Raw genomic sequence first — 22,761 nt, 5'->3', positions numbered from 1 at the left:
TTTTAATTTTGTTCAGTTTGTTGTTTTTTTGTTTTACTCCTCCCTATTTAAGAAAATACTCCCCAAAATGATAGAAAAATACTAGATGTCAATAATTTCTATGTCAGAAAAAGCTTATCTCAACTAAATACAAACAGATGTCGCTAAATATTTCACAACCTTTTTGCCACTGTGCCTGAAAGGGCTAGTGTAGCTAATTTGAAGTGGAACCATATTCATTCAAATTTTGTATGAAAAATTCACACCGCTAGCAGTCCATGTATAGTATGTCAATGATTTTCTCTCAATTACAATTTACACTACCTTACCATTTAAAACACAAAGTAGCCATCTACCTGTCATAATGAAAACTATGTTTTAAGTTTCTGAAATTGACACAGATATAAACCAGTACCACTCATTGATGTTGTATTAAGCGTTAAAATATGATCTATATAGATCATTTTCAATTATAAAGTACAGCTAAAAATTGCGTACCAAGACAATTACATGAGACTTATTTAGAACGACTGTCATTTTGAAGTCTCATCCATTGGATGTGTAAAAAGTGAGAGATGTGAGACAAGAATATTTGTATTCTTATACACATTATTGTACAATAATCTTAAGAAGTTATATAGGGTTATCCATTTTTCAATTTCAAGAGTAACCGTAAATAGAATGTATAATATTTGTTTTTATGTTATTTCTTTTTATAATAAAGTTTAAACGTTGACATTATGCTTAAAATACTACATCATTTAAGTGACCACCACGCAAATTGTTACAAGTATCGATTCATTTGAGCTGATTTTTTACCACTTTTTGATGCATATTCCGCGTATCTCAGCTATAACTTCATAAATGTTGGTTTTTAAGCGCTCAAGAGTTAAAGGTTAATCTGCATAAATATGGTCTTTTACATACAAATAAAATACATTAATTAGGTGGCACAACAGTCCGTTTGAGAACTAGGTCCTAGTGACTGACAACTCTAAACCATTCCTGTGTGCGAGTACTATTGTCAGGGATGGAAGGGACCTACAGTTATAAGTCGAATCCAAACGGTAAATTTGAGAAAGTCTTTTACATAGCCCCACAAAAAAAGTCCAGCGGTGTTGAATAGCATGATCTTGGTTGCCAGTTGATATCGTCACAGCGAGAAATTATGCGGCCAGCAAATGTATCTTGCAATAAAGCCTTATTAGCTCTTGTGCCTTAGCTCTGGCCTGTGGCACCGCCTTGTTAAAACCACACATTCTCCAAGTCGTATTCTTCAATAAAAGTAAAAAACGGTTATCATATGACCATAACGCTCCGAATTGACGGTGACAGTCGTTCCATCGTCGTTTTCGAAGAAGTAAGGTCCAATCACAACTGTGTACCAAAGTGCGATCCGAACAGTGACTTTTTGTGTATTTAATGCCTCCTCTTCAATTACTTGAGAATTTTTAGAACACCAAATATGAAAATTTTGTTTATTAAAATACACACCGAATGAGGAATGTGCTTCTTCGCTGAAGAAAATTTTGTTCGAAAAATCACCGTCCACTGCCTGTTGTTCAAGCACCCATTCAACGTATAAATGGCTGAGATAGTAAGGGGTCAGCAGGCTTCAGTTGTTGTGTTAGCTGGACTTTATTTAAATGTAGGTGTAGATTCAAATACAAAATACGCCATAATTGGTTTAACAACTTAGTTTGACAGATGTCAAATTCCAGCCTTATACTTTTAAAACTGCAAAATGGATAAAGGTAATCTTTTTAATGTCATACCAATTTTGTATCTAAACGATCACATGATGCTTTTTTAGGACGGCTTTAATTTTTAAGTCTCATTCATTTGATGGTTAAAATGTGTCAAACATGTAAAGGATATATTTGTTTTCTTTTACATTTAATCAATGGAAGTAAGATGAGCTGATTTTTGTACTAGTGCTGTTTGACAATAAGCCATAGTATATATTTAACTCATCACGCCATTTTTTTAAAGCCCTTAATAGCGATTCCATCTCTTTAACTATTCTTCCACTCTTGTAAGCTTAGCGGAAAAAATTATAATCAAATTTCAATTGATATCTGCTGTTTAATTGCTTCAAAAGGCTTTTTTTGTCAAAGGAACTAAGAACATCTATTATTAAAAAATCCACCTAAAAGTTTCTCCATAGGTTCAAATCTTTTAGGTCAATGGGATATAGTATGAAAACATTAAAAATAGTTTTTAATTCTTTTTTCTTTCTACTTTCCTGTTTTTCATTTTGCACATTGAATCAGATTGAATAAAAACTGATAAAAATAAGTCTACTTAAAATGACTTTTCACATGTAACAGATGGTCAAAGTTTGATTTTATAAGGATCAACGATGAAAATAAGAATAACAAGTAAGCTTTAAATTTGTATCTAAATCGTGTTTTGAGAGCTATTGGCACGATACTATTAAGGTTAATTGTAAAACAATCCATATAGAGTCTCCACAAGCTTTTGTTCGACTAATAAAAAATCGAAAATATGATTTTATTAAGAGACATTTTCAATATTCTGACCTCTTTAGCTATATATTTTTTGACTTTTTTTTTTCAATTTATAGACACAAATTTATAAAAAAAAGTTGGATACATGCAAAGTATCTTTTATATTTGAGGAATTCTGTTTCTTAAGTTAATCATATGTATGTATGTTTTAAACATGCCCATTTCAAAGGTTCCCATTCCCAATGATATTTGAATGAGTTTTAACAAATTAAACAATTTTCATTAGCTTATTTACAAAAAGAAATTAAAAAATATTCCATTAATATATTTAATACGCTTTCCAAAACTAAAATATATAAACTAAAAGTGTGTACAGTACAACGACGACGGCGCTGTTAAAAAATATCCCAAAATATAAATAAATACCACAAATTTTCTACAAAGAATCTTAAATTTGTAAATAACTTGTTATTGTTTTTAGTTAGATAAAAATTACACCTCAATTTAAGATAAACAATAAAATATAATCAAACAGAAGATAAAATCTGTCCTACTTTTAAAATTCCTTACGCATTTAAAAAACACCTATAAATAAAATTCCCTTTCGATCATCTGTTATCTTATCAAGATGACGTAAACACCGCCAAACTACCTTACCGTCTTTGTTGATCTTCTTGTACTTGTTCTGTCAAAATAACGTCGTGGGTGATGGAATGGGAATTGTGATGTTTACCATTTCCCGCCATATCTTCATGTTTTCGTCATAGGAAATTGTCAAAAATTCAACATTTCGCGGTGAACCAATAAACTTCGTTTTATCTTTTCTAATTTTATGAAATTATAACAATTTTATTTCCCATTTTAATCAAATAAACTTTGATTCATTTTAATATTTTAAAGAGTTTTATTTAGAATAAAAACAAAAATAAAATAAATGTTGTAAGAAGGAACATGGAAACTCCAAAGAATCTACGCCAACGTCCAACAAGAAATCCAACACCACGTCTATCGGAACGTAAGAAGAGTCTCTTTGCCACCGCTCATCCAAATAAGAATGAAGATGATTCGGATTTGGAGCAAGAAAATAATGTTTTAGACGGACTCGAAGTCCTTAGTGACGAAAAGAACTCCAAAGATGAGAGCAGCCATTCCAGCAGGCGCTCCGTGGAGGGTCTAATCAAGAAAACCCCCAACAAGGCTATAAGCTTCCTCAAGAACAACAATGGCTCGTCTCCAGAAAGAATGTGTGATGAGTTATTCGAAAAACTTCCTGACAGCCCTCGATCAGCGAAGGAGAAGGTCGTCACACCAACTCGTAGAAGCTGTCGCTTAAGTTTGAAGCCACAGAACCGATCACCAACAACAACGTCGTCCTCGGTGGCACACCCAACTCCCGGAAAGGAAAACATCCCACGAACACCCAAGAAGACCTACAGTGATGAGTTGCAGGACATGTTCGAGAATTCAATGAATCTGAACAAAAAGAAGAAATCCTCAAAGGATGAGGAGGGGAAGGGAAAAAAAGAAAACGATCACGACGACGCAGACGACGACAATGACGAAGAAGAAGAAATCATTGACGAATCTTCATCGGAAAACGAAGATCAATGTCGTGATCGATTTAAATCAGTGACAAACAAACGCTCCACAAGTTCCCCTCCCAACTCAGATGCCAAAATCCGACGTCTCAACAACTCCGAGCGTAGATCCATATCTACGAAAAGCTTCTATTCGAGTGCGAAGACATCACCCACATCGATTCGCAGTCCTCCCACACTTGCCAGATTGAAGCCAGTAGCTAGACAAAAGGGTCACCACTCGAACCACAGGCAGCCAACTAATAACATCAATAGAGGTGTCCATCATAGCATAAAGAAGAAACCAAAGCCCAAAGCCATGCTACCCAGTGTCCCCAAGAAGGACATCCTGAGCATCATTCGAAATGAGAAACTTCGAAATCTGCTCACCACCAAACGCCAGGAAAAGGATCAAATCGAGAGTGTTCATAAAATACTCAAAACCGCTAAGAATCCCATTGAAATGGCCAAGCCATTGAGTGTGATCTCGAGTTCCAACAATGATCCTTTCAAAAAAAATAACAACAACAACAACAGCACTACCAATGATGGCAACAATAACACATCAGTTCCCAACAAGCGCTGCTACATGAACGACATCTCCATGGGATTCTCTGACATTGAGTGTAGCAGTGAATCGGAGCAGGAAGATGCAGAAGCAGTAGAAGAAGTGTTGCAGCAAGGAGTCAATGAACTTCTAGCCGAGCCAGAAGAACGTTCAATCACCCCGGTACCGGGCAGGAAGTTCTTCAAATCAGGTAATTCGGGGACAAAGAAGGAAGTCAAGATCACAGACAACATTAGGGCGTCTGTTTGTAATGGAAAGTTGTCCATCATGCCCGATACTAAGCAGTTGAAGAAGAAGAAGAAGCTCAAACTAAGGGACACACGTGGTGAGTAAACTTTTAATGGAGTTTTCTCTTACAAAATTCTCATAAAATTATCTATTCTCAATTTTTAGTCAATGAATTCTCCTCGGAGCAAGCCAGAGTGGACGAAATAATAAAGAACTTCGAAATAACCATAATAAATCCTCAAGATTTGGAAGATGAAGATGAAACACAAATTTCAGAGCAGCCATCAACACAACCACCGGCGCTGACCACAGGAGCACCAGTTGTACCTGAATCTAATCAAATCCTCATCGAACAGTACAGTCCAGCTGCGTCTTGTTCCAATGACGGCTTCGATGAGTTCGATGAAATGCGTATGACCGAAACTGAAGCTGAAATTGAAGTTGAAACCCAAGTTGAATGCTCGGATTTTCGTCGACGTCTTCCCTACAACACAAACAACCCAGAACTCATTGAACGTCAACACATCCTCTTGGATTTTATGGAAACAAACAAAATCTGCACCGAGGAGAATTTTAAAATTTTCATTGCTGATCCCGAGAATCACAAAGAGGAAGCCCAGAAGATTCTCGATCACATTGTGGTGATTGTCAACGGAACACAGCCAAACCCGGATAGTTTTAGGGAGCGGCTGCCTTATAACACCTCGGATCCAGCTGAAATTGAGCAGCAGAAAAGTTTTTTAGAATTTCTGATCGAAAACGACATGTGCAATGAGGAGAACTTCGAGATATTCATCTCGGACTATGCCAATAGGCAGGAAGAGGCCGATCGGATCATAACCGAGGTTGTGGCCTCGACGCACAACATATCCGCCGAGGATCTGGAGCGAGAGCTGAACAGATTCAATAAGCAAGGCCCCGAGGAGAGTATGGACGTTGAGATTCCCGACCAGAATAGAGAGATCCAGAAGGTCCTCGAAGCGTCACCGGAGAAGCTCTTCCCGGTCTTCTATCCGGGTCGCTGTCAGCCGATCATGAGACAGACTTCGACGAGGAAGATAGCCAAGACATGGATCGGCGGTCAGGGGGCGGATCAATATCAAATTGACGCCGGACAAAAGAAATTCGGAGCCAGATACTGCAAGCAGTGTGGATTGTTGTACACCGTAAACGAGCCCGAGGAGGAGAAGCTGCACAAGGAGTACCATGCGTCGTTGTATGTGCTAAAGTTTAAGTCCTGGATCGATGAGGATATTGTCCAGATCTACACAGAGTGGGGCTTTGATGGGCGGATCTTGAGGTTGAACGAGAACTCACACGTCAAACGACTGGAGCGTTTGAGGGATGTTCTGAAGCTTGTGGACAAGGAGCTGGGATTCTATTCGTATATTATGCCAACAGTTTTTGTCGTGAGTGTTTTTTTTTTTAAATGAGTGAAAGAAGAGTTATAACTTATCATATGTTGTTTTAGGCCTATTTTGCAGTTCGCCATAATCAAATTGCTGGCGTTTGTTTGGTGGAACCATTGACAAAGGCGAATCGATATGTTTGCGTCAATGGAGTCGATTGTTGTACCGAAGAATTTTTTGATGCAAAGTGAGTTCCAATGAAAGGATTCCTTTTAAAATTGTATTCATATTTTTGTTTTAGGTGTGGAATATCAAGAATATGGGTATCGCCGTTACATCGACGATTCCGCATTGCAACCAAATTAATTCGTGCCGTGCAACAGCACACAATATTTGGGGAAGAGATTCCCTTGGAGAAGATAGCTTTTAGTGCGCCGACAGATGATGGCAAGAGATTCGCTAGAAGTGTCACAAAAATTGACAATTTCTTAGTGTATCAGTAGAGTGTGGGTTAAAAACAAAAACAAAAAAAAACAAACAAGCAAACAAACATTAACCTAGGGTCCTTATCATAGTTGTTGATTCAAAAGCGAGATGGTCTTTAAATTGAACCAACTATACTTACTGTAAATGTTCATTATACTCGTACATAAATATTTTTTTTCTTTTTATTGTTTTAATTCTTATTCTTATAAGTTTTATTAAATTTAAATTATTTCAATTTTAATCAGAACCGTTATTGAAATGTTATCAATAAAAATAATATATATCATTGAAGTTTTTAAATAAGATAGTTTTCTTTGTGGATGTTTGTTGTTTGCTTAGGAGATAAAGTTGGTTAAACAAAATTGATTCTAAGTGATCTTTAACCTTGTGGTTGGAAATAAGCTTATCATTTTTTGACAATTGATATTCTTAGATTCTTTTGGTATGTGGGTGTGACTTCATTTACTTACAGCAATTTGATAGTTTTATGTTCATAAAATAATTAATGTTCGTGTAATGATCAAATATTTGGACGTGGATTATTAAGAAAAGAGTTAAAAAGTGTTAAGGCTCACCCGGGGTACTAAAACTTGTCACAACAATACACACTTTTCACTTAGCGACGGTTCGTCCATAATTAGTTGTCCCAGAAACGATTGGTGCTGTGCAAAACCTGGTTATGAGAAATCGTCCTGTGACATACCTACCAGGTGATAGAGACTTAAGGCCCAACTATAATAGACTTAACCGACCTTAAGCCAGCTTAAGAGAACGAACCAATACGCAGCCTTATATGTTACTAACCGTAATAGACGTTCTGCAAAGTTTCGTTAAATTTCGCTAACTTTCGCGCAATTACGCAAGAGCCATTTATATGGCTCGAGCTTAAGCAAATGTCAAATTTGCTTTAGTTACTTAAATCCATTATGGTTACCTTTTGTTTTGGCGATAACTTCTGATAACTTTTCGTTCGGTTTTCGTTGGGCCATTAGGGGCGTAGTCGCCTAAAGTCGAATGTTTTGCAGAATTAACAGTTTGGTGGTATTACAAATGGCGAACTTCGTAGTTCGTCTTTGAAAACAAAACTACCAACCAAGTGAAGTCATTCATTGTCATAAATATTTATAAATTCAGATTAAAGAATAATGTTTTTTGTGAAAAAAAGTAAATAAAAATAAAGATGATTAGCAGCCTTGAATTGTTTTTCGAGGATGAAAATGAAGAAGTTACAAATAAAGAAGAAAAAATCGTGATCTGCAGATTGAGAGGAGAAGTTTAAGAGATGCTTCCAACCCACTGGAAGTACCAGATAATTTGTAATAAAATTAACAATTACTTTCATAAAATTTAACTTAATTTTTTCATAGATTTGTGTAATACTTTTAGCTTAGCAAACACGCATTTAAAAATGTTTTAAGTCAAATAAGTTCAGGATTTCAAACGACTCAAAGTCCTGCAATTCCATTAATTTTAAAACTTGCGTGCGCACTACGATTTCTCGGATGTGGAAGTTATCAAAACAGTGTAGGAACTGACTTTGAGCTAGGTATCTCCCAACCTACAGTTTTAGTAGTTTTAAGCGAAGTTCCTTATTTGCTTGAAGCAAGAATCTGCCCAGTTTGGATCAATGCAGTTATGTACACTAATGAAGAGCAAGAACCGAGAAACTATTTTTTGCAAAGAGCTGGCTTACCAGGGATAGTTGGATGTGTAGACGGAACCCACGTTGGTATCATAGCTCCTGCTCAGTTACAACCCCAGTATTTAAATAGAAAAGGTTTTTACAGCTTGGATCTTGATGTTTAGGTATAACTTTTTCTTTTTAAGGCTCGTGACAATATTGGAGTAATAAGTTTTATTGATGCTAGATATCCTGGTTCTACGCATGACTCGTTTGTTTGGAATCATAGTGCGTTAAAGGATTTGGTGGAAAGGTGGTGGATAAATGAAGAGCGGTCAAGATATCTTGGTATGTGAATCATACTCTTACCTTAGCATATGTAGGTTTAAACAATTTTTTGATTTTAAAAATTCTAGGAGATTCAGGACATCCTGTACTGCCGTATTTAATCATTCCATTTAGAAATGCCTCCTCAGGGTCTAGAGAAGGACTATTCAATAAAAAACATGCGAAGGCAAGAAACATTATTGAGAGAACAATTAGCATTTGAAAAAGTAGATTCAGGTTTGAATGAGTGAAAACTGCACTACAGTCCACAGAAAGCCATCAAAATAGTTAACTCTTCTTGTGCACTACATAATATTTGTAGAAAGTATAATATTCCAGATCCAGAGGCAGTGGAAGAAGAAAGCTTGCAATCCAATGAGGTTGAAAATGAACCAACGGAATTGGACACTGCTAATTTATCACCAGAAGGTATCCGAATAAGATATGAAATATTACTTTCTCTTTAGTAAATGTTTTTTATTTGTTTTCTATTTATTTATATTTAAAACTAATAATATAACATACAGTAGAATAATGAAGTCAATTTGGCGAATCGCAAACAGTAATGCGAAAAAGTCACAATCGCTTATTTTTTGGGTGACTCGCGAGTGATAATACGGCCCTAAGCAAGAGTATGAAATAAAATAGATATAACATGAAAACTTAGTTCAAAAGGTAGATTCAATCCGTAATGGCACAGGTACAAGCATTTGTTTGGAAGGGAAAGGAGTGCTTAGCGGAAACCAATTTTATGCAGAATAACATTGAATTGGTATTCAACGAGCGTTAATTGTGACTAGGTCGCTTTAAGGTTTAAAATTGGTTTAAGATGAAACAATGACCAATTTTCGGACTTATAAATTTCTACATGTATACTAATTTTTATAACAAGCAATAAATTACATACATTTAACATAAAACATTAAAAAAAATCAAGCAACTAGTTCAATCGTGTAATAGGGGAACTACAGGTGTCTTTATATTATGTTGAGAAGACATAAGGGCCTTCATTTGCAGTCAACTGCATTCTTTGAACGTACATTTTGACCAAGGCAACTAGTTAGTTTTTCAAGTGCTATGAATTTCAAATTCAGAACCTTACTTCACAAACCTTTACTGCAAGTTCATAGTACAAAAACTACTAACTATATTATTGTCTACAAAACACTCCTCAAGCCAGCTAAAAGTAAGTCACGATTTGGATTTTGTATTGTAAAGAAATATTACTTATTAACTTTTCTAAGGAAGTTATTGTAATCGGTCCGATTTGTCGAATTGAAAATGTTGGCATTTCTCAACGTTTCAAGGTCCCTAGAGTCGAAATAAAAGAATTATAGAGAGATGCCTGTGCGTGGGCGTACGTACGTTCGGACGTCCATACGGCTGTACGTCTGCACGTACGTAAGTTCGCGACGTTCCATAGTGCAAGAATCAGTAGAGATATTGACTTCAAATAAAGTTTGTTATACAGATAATAATGCAGAACGGACTTTCAAAAAATAGAATGCTTAGATTTTTTACAATAGCAATTAAAAAAAAGGTGACAATTTTGGTTAACCCTAAATATGTCAGCAACCAATAACGTTAGAGACTTGAATTAAATTTTATATTATATATTGTAAAGCGATACAAAATTAATATATTTTTGGAAAAAATTCCACTCAGCGTTATTTTTAAATCAAAAAAACTGAAATTATTTATTATTTGTCACTTCGAAAATTTTATGAACAAAAAATGATTGTATTTCCAAAATAATTTTTTACAACGAAGAAAAACGTTTTTAACATCTAGTGAAACTTTGAGAAACATCAAATGACCGTTTTTTTTATAAAAATAAAAACCTAAAAAAAACATTACTCAAAGTTGGTAAAAATTGATTTTCGACTCAAATATCTTCTCAAAAATGTGAGATTATAGTTTCCAAAGAAACACTGTTTTCAACAGTCGCAAAAAATGTTGAGACAAATCAAATTGTAAGTTTTTTTTAACAAAAAATAAAAACTTAAAAACAGCATTAATAAAAATTTTTAAACATTGATTTTCGAAAATCTTGTTCACAAAAATAGATTCCAAAATCAAACTATTTCATTATATCGCCAATTAGGTAATCCAAACTTGCCTAACTTTCAAGTCCCTTATGTCACCTGAACCTGCCCAATCTCTCTCAAAAGTTGGCACAAACTTGAGTTGAAATTTAAAAGTTATCCTGTTTGTGTTTTTAAAAAATTCCCTGTCATATTTTGTACAGATACAGATGTTCGAACTTTTCAACAATTAGTTGTGGAAAATTAAATGTTACACAGAACATATGTACATACATACGTACACGTATGTTAGTATGTATTTAGGATTAGTATTCAAAATTTTTAAATGTGAACATTGATTTAGTGCACGGTCAAACATGTACCTTTTAGTTCCAAGAATATTTTTGTTGTGGTTTCAAAAAACGATATCGGTAAGTAATGTTATGGTCGTCCCATTTTTCGAGTCCAAGTTATGGACTTCACTTCTTCTTCTACATCTTTGTTTCAAGAAAAAGACAGTAAATGATATTTGCAATAATAATAATCCAGTATCCAAACTGATAAACACCAACAAATTTGAATTTGACAATAAACTGTCAAGTTTGCTCATTCAACTTCTATTTTATACAGAAGTTGAGATAATCGATCAATTAAATTGTTTAAAATTGAAAATTGAACACAAACATAAGTAACATAACATAACAATGAAAAACTTGTAAATTTGGATTTTTAATCCACTTATACATTGAACAATCAAACGTGAAAAAGAGGAAAATCTAATCTGTATAGTTAATCTTAAATAAATTTATGACCCAAGCCCAATAGGTGAAGCCAACATATACAGAAGAAACAGGTTTGACATTTTGAACACTGTAGAAGAAAATGTAGACAATGGGCAGTTTCAGGCGACATAACGGACTTTAAAGTAAGGCAAGTTTCTAGTATCTGATTGGCCAGCTGCCAAAAAACGCAACTTTATTGGAAAGTTGTCTCGAAAGTTAGTCAAGAAAAATCTCCGTAACTAACGAGTGAAGTCAACCTTTGTCAAAATGACAACTGATGTTTTTTCATTCAAGTGAAAGCTGAGCATTACTTCTCTATAATTTATGTATTTTCTACACAGTAACATTTTATGTCTTCTGTAAAAGGGCTCCTTATTAATTTAAAAAAGAAATAAGTAATATTTCTCTACAATACAAAAGACAAATCGTAATGGACTTGTAGCTTGTCTGGAGAGTGTTTTGTAGACAATAATGTACTTGTACTATGAACTTAAATTCATGACACTTGGAAACTAACTACCTGTCTTGGTCACAATGCATGTACGTTGAAATAATGAAATGACTGCAAATGAAGTCCCTTATGTTGCCTGAACCTGCCTAATGTAAAAAAATCTAATACCATTACTGATTTTACTAATAATAATTTCCCTACAAAAATTACACCTTGTAAAGTTTAAAAGTAAATTTTGTGGCCACCTCATTATTAAAATAGTTGATTAAGATTTAAATAAGCTTATTATCAAAAAATTAAGGACCTCAAAGGCAGAGCGCTTTCGCATAAGTCTGATTTTAGTAGTGGAGAGGTGCCTTGCATTCAGATCAAAGATTTGCCTTTTTGAAGTACAAGACTTTCCGAAATTGTTTAGCCTTCTCGATGATAAAGAAAGTTAAAAAAAACTCAGAGAGATTGAATTCATCCTTTATGTCATCGAGCCATAAACTCTCCAATACTTAAAACCAAAAACACTCTATATAAAGATATAAATCCCCGGTAGACATCTTGGTTTGCCTACAAGCTAAACCGGAAATCAACCTTATAAACTTTTTCATAGTGTACGTGTAATTTCTCCTCTTATTTATTAAATTTCCCCAAAAACCTCAGGAAGTGTGTCTATGTATGCGTGAAAACACGTCAATTTTTCTCGTTGAATTCGTCCACATGACAAATACAACAATGTAAACAAATGGGTTTTGGAGGGTGATACGTACGAAGGATTTATATCTTTACTAGAGTGTTTTTGCTTAAAACTATTTGTTTAATTATTCTGGCAATACCACGCCACAAGAATAACTAAAACAAAGAAAAATGAAAAAAGGCTCGAGAATTTTCCTCGCCATGTACCTTACCTAAGTTTTAACGAGAAAAAGGTACAGTCGGATGGCGGCAGTTTAAAAATTAAGATATTCATACCTATGTAAGATTTTTTTATAATTTCCCTTTTTTCATTAATTTCAAAATTGTAACTTTTAGAAAATAAAAACAAATTGAATTATTTTGGACAAACACGGTTTTTGTTTTGGGAGAAATTTGGTTAATTTTGCACCAGAGTCTGCGCGCCGACATATTTTTATTTTATAGTTGGTGCTAATTAAAATTGCACCACGAAGACTCCAATTATGTTAACCGACATGGAACACAGCTGCGCTTCAACGAAGTGTGATTTGCTCGATGACGATGAGATCGAGATGGTTTCGTGTGAAACATGCCGAAGGTGGTGGCATTACAAGTGTGCGGATTTTAACCCTACTTTATTTGACACTGATACTCCTTGGTTTTGTCGAGATGATTGCGATGAAATTGGAAGTCAAAGTAAGTGGATGGATTGATTGAGGCGGCTAGGGTGGCCCAAACGATCGTTGACATGAGAGACCAGGAAATCGCTTCTCTGAAAGCAGAAATGGACACGCTGAAAGCGCAGTTGGTTGCAACATCGTCAGTTGCAAGGCAAGAAGCGAGTTCTGTTCATTCTGCAGATTTGAAAAAGCTTGCTAGTGAGAGGCTCGAAGCGATTCGACAAATTGATTGCAGACACAAGCAAATGGTAGGTCCTGCTGCTGCCCACTCAACTCCTCTGTCGGGGCAGAAAGATTGCAATGTTAAATTGCAAGATGCGTCAAAAGACAGTTCGTGCCATCAGTCAGATATGGCAAATTTATTGACGATCTTGAATCGCAGTCAAGTCCAGGAGTTGCCCTCTTTTTCGGGGCAGGATAATAAAGAATGGCCGTATTTTGAATCGGTATTCATATCAACAACAGTTGAAGGCAACTACAGTGCCAAAGAAAATGTTGCTCGTCTAAGAAAGGCACTAAAAGGCGAAGCTTATAATCTGGTGAGCGATCGTCTAAGGTATTCTACTGATGCAAACGCCGTGATGGACTCATTACGTGCGATTTATGGGAGAGCAGATGTTTTAGTGCACAGTCTCACTACGAATCTGCTTAAGTTGCCGTCGTTGAGCTCACCGAGGGATACAAAACTGCGTCAATGGGCTGTGGTTCTGAATGGATTTGTTGCGGACATCAAGTCGATGGATTTAAGTAAGGAACTAGACAACAATTATATTCTGACAGATCTAGCAAGTAGGTTGTCTCCTGGACAATACCACGACTGGCAAAAACGAAAATCCAAGAAGACGCACTCGAATTTAGAAGATTTCGCAGTTTTTCTCACTGAGAAACTATACGACCTGCCACCAGAGTTATCCAAAGCAACAAAGCAGTTATCGTTAGACAAAGCAAGCGGCTCCAGTTCATCACTGAAGGTCCTGACTCACCAACCAGTTATACAGAGTGAAGAAAAATGTGTTAAATGTGAAAAAGCCAAACACACTTTAAGTGAATGTGAAGAATTTAAAGCTTTGTCTCTAGACGATAGGTTCACATTTGCTAAGAGCAAGGCTATTTCCTTTAGATGCTTAAAGTTATCACCACATAGATGGAAAAACTGTTCACAAAAGAAGTTGTGTGGTATCGAGGGCTGCTCGAAAAATCATCATCCGTCAACAACGAAGCCAACCATGAATTCATCGGCACATCCTTTCGTTCCACCGTCGCAAATTCATTCGTCACATCTAGAACCTAAAGCTCCAGTTATGTTCAAAGTTGTTCCCGTTCGTTTATTTGGGAACAATAATAAATCTTTAGACACATTTGCCTTTTTAGACGATGGCTCATCCATTACGATGGTGGAAAAAGAAGTTTTTGATTTTTTGTACTTGAGAGGTGAACCAGAGCAGCTTACACTCCAGTAAGTGTTTTCGAGAGCCAAATCAACCAAAGACTAAAAATTAAAAAAAAAAACTAATTATATGAAGGAATCCAGTAAACTATTTGGTGCGCCTATAACAAAACATTTTCCTGCCAAATATTTTTGGCTAAATTAAAGCAAATGCAATCAGCACAAAAACCGCTGGCTAGCTGGCGTATTTAGGCTTCAAATCATCATTTTCTCTATAAAACATGGCTTTGCATTTCGCCTCCTTCAGATTAAACTGACTAATATGCAAAGATTAAATCGTCCAATCGTCCAGCTTGGACTTCTCTTCTCGAACCGGCAACCTTTTTCTGTTGATAAGAGAAACCCATTTGCTCTCACTGTAAACAAGTGTACGAGTTTGTAAGAAATGATCAAGGACAAGAAAAAGAAGTTTTAGTAAAATATAAAATACTTTCTAACAGTTTACATATCTAATCATCCCTTCCAATAGACATAACAATACCGTTTAATAAATGGTTCCGCTATTCACTGTCCAGATTTCAAAACCCAACTTTACTCCTCTTAAAATCAAGACAAAATTGGAAAGTTAAATTAAAAAAAGGAAATTCCAAAGAGCAAAGAAATTATGAGTTGGTAGTATGTAGCGCTCATATCAAATGCCTTACATAAACAATAAAGGAAGATGTTATGTGAAATGGAACCGTAAAGTAACGTACGCATTTAAGAAAATTAATCACTTAACAGATAGAGACACAATGCTCTATACTTCTTTACTTTGTCAGATATTTATCGGACAGTATTTCTTCGCTCTACGTTAACACCGCAAGAAGTTCCTTTGTTTCTTGGTTCGGTAACTACGGCCATCAGTTGTTCGATTTTACAGCTCCAGTTTAGGCTCTACAAGTGATATCATTTCGCCATACGTAATATGAAAGCAGGCAGCAACAACAAAAGGAACTTCATTTGCAGTCAACTGCATTTCTTAAAAGTAAATTTTGACCAAATCAACTTGTTAGTTTTTCAAGTATGATATATGTATGTATTTTAAACCAAGGGCCCTACTATCTAATTCGATTTTATAGTAAAAATGTTCGAATTCGAAAAATCACTACTCCGTAATTCTATAAGCAAGCTCTAAAACCGAAAATCGAACAGCTCTAGTAGTGCCAACTATTTTTTTGTTTTCTTAGCGCAAAATTGGTACTACTTAATGCTAAAATTATGCCCATGTTCTGCATTTCACTAATTGTGAATACACTTTGCGAAAGTGAATTTGGGTGTTCCACAATTCGTTATCGTGAATTGGATTTTCGAACATGCAAATGGATGTTCTGTATTTCGGTTTGTTCTATTTTTCAAACGCATTCAAAGCACATTTTTAAATTTTGTGAATTGATCTTTGAAAGCTTCCTTCTACTAGGAATCGGACGGTTGCAGCAAGTTTTGAATTGAAGAAGCTATTATAAAAGGTTCTATTTCCCTTAGAACATATAAAAAAGCGTCTTTGCTTAATCTAAAATAACTTAATTTATCAGAACAATTCTACATAATTTTCACACACGTAAAATGTGTCAGCAAATCCAATATATTTTTTTCTTTCTTATTTTATCTCTTGAATTCTTCTTCCTTTTTTCATTTAAAATTGATAATAATATTGCATCCATCTTCAAAACAGCAAACATTTTACTTCAGAAACAAAATAAAAATGTATGATTCTTCAGTTCTGACAGTTCGAAGCAATTTCGAAGTTTTCGAATTCATTCGAATTGAAGAACATGCAATTTCATTTCACGTGAAATGGAAAAGTGGTTTCAATTCACTTTCGATCGAAATTTGGAACATGGGCGTTAATGTCAAATGTGTGCGAATTTGCAATTGAAGAAGTTTTTTTTTTTCAAAATGTAAGTAAATAAAAGTTATAAATAATTAATTCGTGGAATATTTTATAAATATGGTATTTTTTATGTGTAATGTATGTCTTTTGTCCCAGGGAATCATCTAAAACTGCAAATACAAAAATATCACAATTTGAAATGCTCGTGCAGTTCATAAAAATTTGTCGTTGAATTTCGATTTCATAGAACCTTTAGCTGCCGTTCTGTACGGATTCATAATCTAAGGCGCTAACGGATATCCTGAAATAATTTTTTAACATTATTTTGCTTTAAAACTATATACATGCATACGAGATGTATGTAGATATGTACTTGAGATCCAGGACGACATATCTCCATTCTCAAAGCAACGTTGGAGGTAAGCTCTTGGCACTAAGAGCCCAGACATGGGATTCATGGGGTGCTCTTTCATATCGTCCGTTTACCGATCTTATCGCCATAGTGTAGTCACATATCTAGTTACAAAAAACGTATTTTTTGATTCCAATTTACATATGTACATAATGTATGTATGCATAAGTAGGTATATGAATGTAATGATAAATTGAACTTACCATCATCACATTTATACTATGTTTAAACTCCAATCACACCAGGAATTTCAGATTTTTCCAAAAAATCTTTTTTCTTCATTTGACATTTTGAATTTGATAAGTTGAGGACAATTTACTCTTTCTACTGATGTTAAAACCTCTTTTATAGTTTTGGATAAAGTTTGTTGAGCAAGCCCCGCATGCATGTCTACACCGATCTGGTTTTGGTAACCACTTATTGCCAAGAATTTCAAGGTAGCTGATAGCTTAATTATGTTGGGAACAGAAGTTTCCCTTCTCCGAATACTTAAGTCTGTTATTATATTGTTTAATAAATACATAAAGGTTTCTTTTGAAAGTCGGTAGTTTTTAACAAAGCTTAAATAAAGTAATTTTTTAGATTAAAAAAGCCTACATAATTACTCAATAAGGGAAACCTTTCGTCGCTGAGCTACGCTGAGCGGATTATCCCTAATCCGCCTTCTTTCAATTTGATAACTTTTTCTCCATTTCATTTCGACTCCAACCAAATTGTCCCACTATCCATTTTTATTTATGATTCTTTATTTAATTATTTTCTAAAATATTAGTCGCCAAATCAACTTTTTTTAAGCTACTTATGTCAAACATAATGCGAAACTCGTTCGAAATTCGCAAATTTGTTGGTTAAAAGTTTGGCATTACTGGCATTCGATTCTACTTAGAATCGCAAATAACTTTCGAATAATATCAATAGTAGAATCGAAATACATATTAGGGCCACAGAACTTTACTTAACTAACTTCTACCTTCAGTTCATTGAAAAAAAAAATACCAAAAACATTACTGTCTACAAATCAGTTCTCAGGCATACTACAAGCCCATTACAACTAGAGGATGACAACAATTCCTATGCTTTCAAACCAATTCTGAGAACTCTAGCTGATCTCGGTCAATTGGCACGGGTCGATTTTGGTGTCCCGTGACCGCCATTTTTTTTTGGTGACATCCCGATCTTTCGTCGGGACTTGTGTCTACACCCGTACAAGATTCAACTGACCCAGGAGCTAAAAGTTCATGACCATAGATAACGCCTTTTGTTCACAGACTGCTGGCTTCGAATTGTTTGGAAGAGGACTCCAATTTTGGCCGAAAAAACATCATTCGTGGCGAGGCGCATTTTTGGATGAATGGCTGTGTTAACTAGCGAAATGCCTTCTCAAAAAGTTAACCTTTGGTGTGGATTTTAGGCCGGAGTGGCGGCGTGATTGGTACGTAGATTCTTTTTGAAAACGACGTTAGTGAGGCTGTCACCGTCAACAGCAAGAGCTACATAACGCAGATCACTAATTTCCTCTGACCCAAATTCAACTATATGGACTAGCAAGAACAGTGCGGCGCACGACACGATTGACATTTTGCATGAACGATTTGAGGGCAAGGTGATGTGAATTGGCCACCGCTAGACTTTTTAATACCCGTGTTTTGTTGGGAAATCTATCCATAGTAGGATTTTACACGAATAACAAAAACAGTGATAATAACACCGATAAAAAAATGTCGACCGATGCCCTAAAGGTGGACAATATAGGCCATCGCTTAAATTCAGCAGGATCTATGCGGAAGAGTCATTGAAAAATAGACCACTCGGATCCGTGCCATCTTAAGAAGCCGAGAAGAGGATTTGAATGAAGTCATATTCCACACTTTATGGCGTACTTGCGCCTTTTAAATAAAAAAATAATTTTGTTAATACCTCAGACACAGCTTGTTTTATTCCATTTTAACATCTACCCGCTCTAAGTAAAACGCTCTTAACTTTGAAGCTTCAATGAAGTATTTTTGTGCGCACTCATCTTCTACTTCAAATAATTTTTTAGTTTGAGAATTTATGAAAAAGTAACCTTGTAAACAAAATTAAGACACTAACTTTAAACAAAAAGAAAATAAATTTTCAAATATAACGGTTTTTTCCCTAGTGGTCAATAGTGAAATACTTCACTTTTACTTCGAAAAAGTATAGACACCAACCAATTTTAAGTTCGAAAAAAAAACGAATTAAGCCTCACAATCAAAAATAATTTCATATAATTTTCATTCTTTTGTATTTTTGATTTTATAAGAAATTTGTCAGCAATGTTAACATGACCGTGTGGCCTAATGGATAAGGCGTCGGACTTCGGATCCGAAGATTGCAGGTTCGAGTCCTGTCACGGTCGAAAAATGGATTTTTTTCTATATAATTTTTGCATTTGCAAAGAAATAATATTTTTCGGAATCGGTATCCAAAATTTTTCATGGATACACCCTAATTGACTTTATGCAGAAACTCAATTGAAAGTCAGTACTTACGTCGGGTTTTTTAATAGGGACTTGACACCCTAATAAATTCATCTTTAACTTATTATTGAACTGTTATTTTCAATGTATTTAAAACGATCAAATCAGTGAATTAAATGGCCTACGTTTAAAACACATTATGGCTTATTTTGCGTAAATAGCATACACCCAAACAAAATATAGATGACTCAAGAATTAAAACCGATGGACAATTTTAAGCTACGTACGTTCTTAGATACTTGAATTTCAAAAATATTCAATTTGGTACTTAAAGAAAAATTGTGAAAGAGACTACGAAGCCGGACAAAGGCCGGTTCCAAAACCAACAGTTTTGTTTCAACACCTCAAAATTTTATTTTTGGGAACTTTAATTGGTTTGTACTCAAGCTATTTTCTTATTTTGATGTACTAAAAAAACAAATAATTTATATTCCCCAAATAACTCAAATTTGTTGCGTTTTATTTACTAACAAAATCTCTTTAAAAAGCCGGATATAAAACAATTTCAAGAACTTAAATTACCATTAGCTTCGATTTTATTCTGGGAGTCTGTCCTCTTTCTTCTTTTTTTTTGTTTCCCTTTACTGACATCTTCTTGCTCTTCGACATCATAATCGTTGTCTCCATTTCCACTACCATCTTCATCACCATTATCAATAACTTCCAAATTTTCAAAATACTCGTCGTTAACCAGATTATTTCCCATTTCTGTTTCCTTAACCGTTATCGAGTACTCATTCAAAAAATTCTCTCCAATTGTTACAACCTCTCCAATCTTCAAATACGGTCCTGTCTCATTGGTCATTGGAGGCCATTCCGGTATGCCAGGGGCCTTCGGCCGGCCAGTTGCAGCAAAACTAGACCACAATGCTACCAGACGTTTGGCAATTTTAATATCACGGTTATTCGAAAGCACAGCATACCATGGCCATGGGAAGAGATACAAATTCTCATCGGTTAGAGAGACTCCCAAGTCAAAAGGCGTTACATCAAATTCAGAATCTTCCGAATTCTCATAGCGATTGGATTCTCCTCGGTAGTCGAAACTATAGAGGAAAGTATTGTTGGCAAGGTGCTGAGCGTTTGACTGTATCGCGAGTAGAACTGGATTTTTGAAGGCAATCGTTCCGCACATCTTTGGTGATGGAAGAAAAAGAAGACGAGAGTTAAGGAAGAGGCAAAGAAATTTTAAGGAATCTTACATCAATCAGCCCAGGAAGCATGCCATAGAAGCTGCCGTTCTTAATTTTTTCGGTGGTGAAGAGTTCGGTTTCTGCGAATTTCTTCCAGGCCAAAGTTGGATCGGCACCATTAGTTTGCGAAATAATGTAATCTATATACCCATAGCCATCAAAGACATCATCCAGGATTGTTTCATTAAAGTTGTTTAAAAAAATTTCTGGAAGGGATCAAATGATAAAATGTGCTTCTTCGGTTTTCTTCACATCAATAACTTACCATTTAATATAAATGTCCCAGGATTCTTCACAGTTCCTCCCATCGTTGGATAAGGTTGGTAGGATTTGGAAGCCAATAGCTTGCCAGGGTGTTCTGGAAGAATACCACTTGGTCCACCAATGACAAACTTAACTCCTCCAAAACTACCATCAACACCCATTTGGGAATGTAAACTGCCATGTTTTCTAAATGCCCCAAGAAGCGTGCTAACATTCATATTCAACAGGCAGCTATTCAACGAATCCAATTTTTCCAGATTCTTGCATCCCCCATGCCTAGCAATGTCTTTGGTGGCATTCATTGGATCGTCGGTAATGAAGGCCGGTGATAAAGCAGAACCAGATTGATATATGACTCGGTGGAACAGTCCTTTTGGAACTGAAGGACTCATGGTGAGGACATTTATTAAAGCAGCTCCACCAACTTGTCCGAAAAGTGTCACTCTAGATGGATCACCTCCGAATGCTTCGATATTCTTTTGAATCCATTGAAGAGCAAGTATGACATCACTTACACCGGCATTTCCTGGAATATCTGAAGAAAGCGTTGATAGAAAGCCAAACGGTCCCAAACGATAACGAATTGATACTAAGACGACATCTTCTTCGAGTAGGTAGCCTGGTTGAGCCTCTAAGGAGCTTCCTTCGTACAAAAAGTCCCCATGAATGTAGACCATCACAGGGGATTGAGTTTTGAACTATGGGAAATTTGAAAAAGAAAAATTATATGTAACGGTTAAGAAGAAATAAGAATTGTTATTGGTTTAAGGTTCTTATAGATTGCCCGTGAAAAATTAGAGGTCCTAGATACGAGTATATCGACTCAAATATTAAATTAACCTTTTTACTGATTGACATTTTGAATGTAAATTTCGGCATCAAAAACGTCTAAAGAAATTGAAACCATCTTTAACCTTCTTAAAGGCAAAGAAGATTAAATTTTGTTGGTTGTGAATGAAACTTAATTTTTGACATCTGTCATTTACTTACAGATTTTGTGCTAACTGAAAGGAATAGACAATCCTCAAGATCTCGCTCCTTATTGGCATCAGCCAACTTGAGTGACATTCCATCTTGTAATGACGGACATCCTCCCCTGGACGTAAAAGCCTTGCGTATATTTTTCCAAGGTTTCGCTGGTACAGAAGGCTTTATGTTTATAAAGTTTAATATTTATTTAGGATCAATAAGTTAGAAAATTACACATTTGACTTCTACCTTAAATCTAAGCGCTCCAGAAGGTGATTCACCATATTTTATATCGATAAACTCGTACAAAATTTTGTTGCTCCACTGAGTACTGTCAATACGTCCCCGAACTTTTCCAACTTCGGGTATGTTCACAATAATATGGCGATTATCTTTTTTATTTCTGCCATCTAATTGAATATTTTGATCCAGTTTCTTAAGAATTCCTTGTTGTCGAAAAGAAAAACCCGTAGATAAAATTGCTAAGAAAATAACAAATGAAGTCACCGCCATTCTGAAGGCTTCGAAAGCTTAAAGAAGACTAAAATCATATTCGCAAATTTGCCTTAAAGAAATCTTTTCTAAAATCTTAAGAATTTTCTATTGAAAGATGCCGCACTTATGTTAAAGATAAATTATGATGGGTTTTGCAAAAAAAAAGTCTAACTTTTGTTTGTTAGGTCAATAAACTATCTTTGATTCTTAAGCTAATAAAGTTCCTCGTCTTTACTATAGGAGCACCTGAAAGCATAATGGATTTCAGGATTTATTAGTTTTTGAAACACCTTCTGCCGTGACGTAATAGCACGCGACAAGACAACATTAGCAATATTTTATAGGCTACATCGCGTCGTCGTCGGCTCCGATGGCTCACGACTTGAGGAGCAAAGATCTTTTGAATATATTTAAATAAACAGAGAAACAACATTCATCAAAAACCAGATTTTATCAAAGAA

At 35.3% G+C, this 22,761-nt stretch overlaps 3 protein-coding genes and 1 non-coding gene across 4 annotated transcripts; 3 read left to right on the top strand and 1 right to left on the bottom strand.

Moving 5' to 3' along the window:
- The first annotated feature begins 3,136 nt into the window (after window positions 1–3,136).
- LOC129940786 (N-acetyltransferase eco) lies at window positions 3,137–6,949 on the top strand. The gene is made up of 4 exons (XM_056049264.1): window positions 3,137–4,920; window positions 4,989–6,232; window positions 6,295–6,419; window positions 6,474–6,949. The coding sequence occupies exons 1-4, from the start codon at window positions 3,402–3,404 to the stop codon at window positions 6,673–6,675; spliced, it is 3,090 nt and encodes a 1,029-aa protein (XP_055905239.1). The 5' UTR covers window positions 3,137–3,401; the 3' UTR covers window positions 6,676–6,949.
- Window positions 6,950–13,274: 6,325 nt separating this feature from the next.
- On the top strand, window positions 13,275–14,666 carry LOC129950136 (uncharacterized). The gene has a single exon (XM_056061974.1). The coding sequence runs from the start codon at window positions 13,275–13,277 to the stop codon at window positions 14,664–14,666; it is 1,392 nt and encodes a 463-aa protein (XP_055917949.1).
- Window positions 14,667–19,185: 4,519 nt separating this feature from the next.
- On the top strand, window positions 19,186–19,258 carry Trnar-ucg (transfer RNA arginine (anticodon UCG)). Its single transcript has one exon. It is a non-coding gene; the product is annotated as a tRNA-Arg (tRNA).
- A 560-nt stretch (window positions 19,259–19,818) lies between these two features.
- Window positions 19,819–22,324, bottom strand: LOC129940939 (glutactin-like). The gene is made up of 5 exons (XM_056049467.1): window positions 22,055–22,324; window positions 21,827–21,985; window positions 20,838–21,534; window positions 20,582–20,778; window positions 19,819–20,514 (listed from the first exon to the last, which is right to left on the bottom strand). The coding sequence occupies exons 1-5, from the start codon at window positions 22,316–22,318 to the stop codon at window positions 19,885–19,887; spliced, it is 1,947 nt and encodes a 648-aa protein (XP_055905442.1). The 5' UTR covers window positions 22,319–22,324; the 3' UTR covers window positions 19,819–19,884.
- Window positions 22,325–22,761: the final 437 nt, after the last annotated feature.

This window comes from Eupeodes corollae, chromosome 1, assembly GCF_945859685.1.
Source record: "Eupeodes corollae chromosome 1, idEupCoro1.1, whole genome shotgun sequence".
In the NCBI taxonomy this organism is placed as follows: domain Eukaryota; kingdom Metazoa; phylum Arthropoda; class Insecta; order Diptera; family Syrphidae; genus Eupeodes; species Eupeodes corollae.
Note: the sequence above shows the minus strand (reverse complement) of the source record. Positions and strands in the feature narration are given on the sequence as shown.

Excerpts from the sequence above, each read along its gene's own strand:
- LOC129940786 (XM_056049264.1), top strand. The coding sequence starts at position 3,402 with ATGGAAACTCCAAAGAATCTACGCCAACGTCCAACAAGAAATCCAACA. Across the intron at positions 4,921-4,988 it reads CAAACTAAGGGACACACGTG|TCAATGAATTCTCCTCGGAG; the intron begins GTGAGTAAACTT and ends CTCAATTTTTAG. Across the intron at positions 6,420-6,473 it reads GAAGAATTTTTTGATGCAAA|GTGTGGAATATCAAGAATAT; the intron begins GTGAGTTCCAAT and ends TTTTTGTTTTAG.
- LOC129950136 (XM_056061974.1), top strand. The coding sequence starts at position 13,275 with ATGAGAGACCAGGAAATCGCTTCTCTGAAAGCAGAAATGGACACGCTG.
- LOC129940939 (XM_056049467.1), bottom strand. The coding sequence starts at position 22,318 with ATGGCGGTGACTTCATTTGTTATTTTCTTAGCAATTTTATCTACGGGT. Across the intron at positions 21,986-22,054 it reads CTGGAGCGCTTAGATTTAAG|CCTTCTGTACCAGCGAAACC; the intron begins GTAGAAGTCAAA and ends ATAAACATAAAG. Across the intron at positions 20,515-20,581 it reads TGCTTCCTGGGCTGATTGAT|ATGTGCGGAACGATTGCCTT; the intron begins GTAAGATTCCTT and ends CCATCACCAAAG.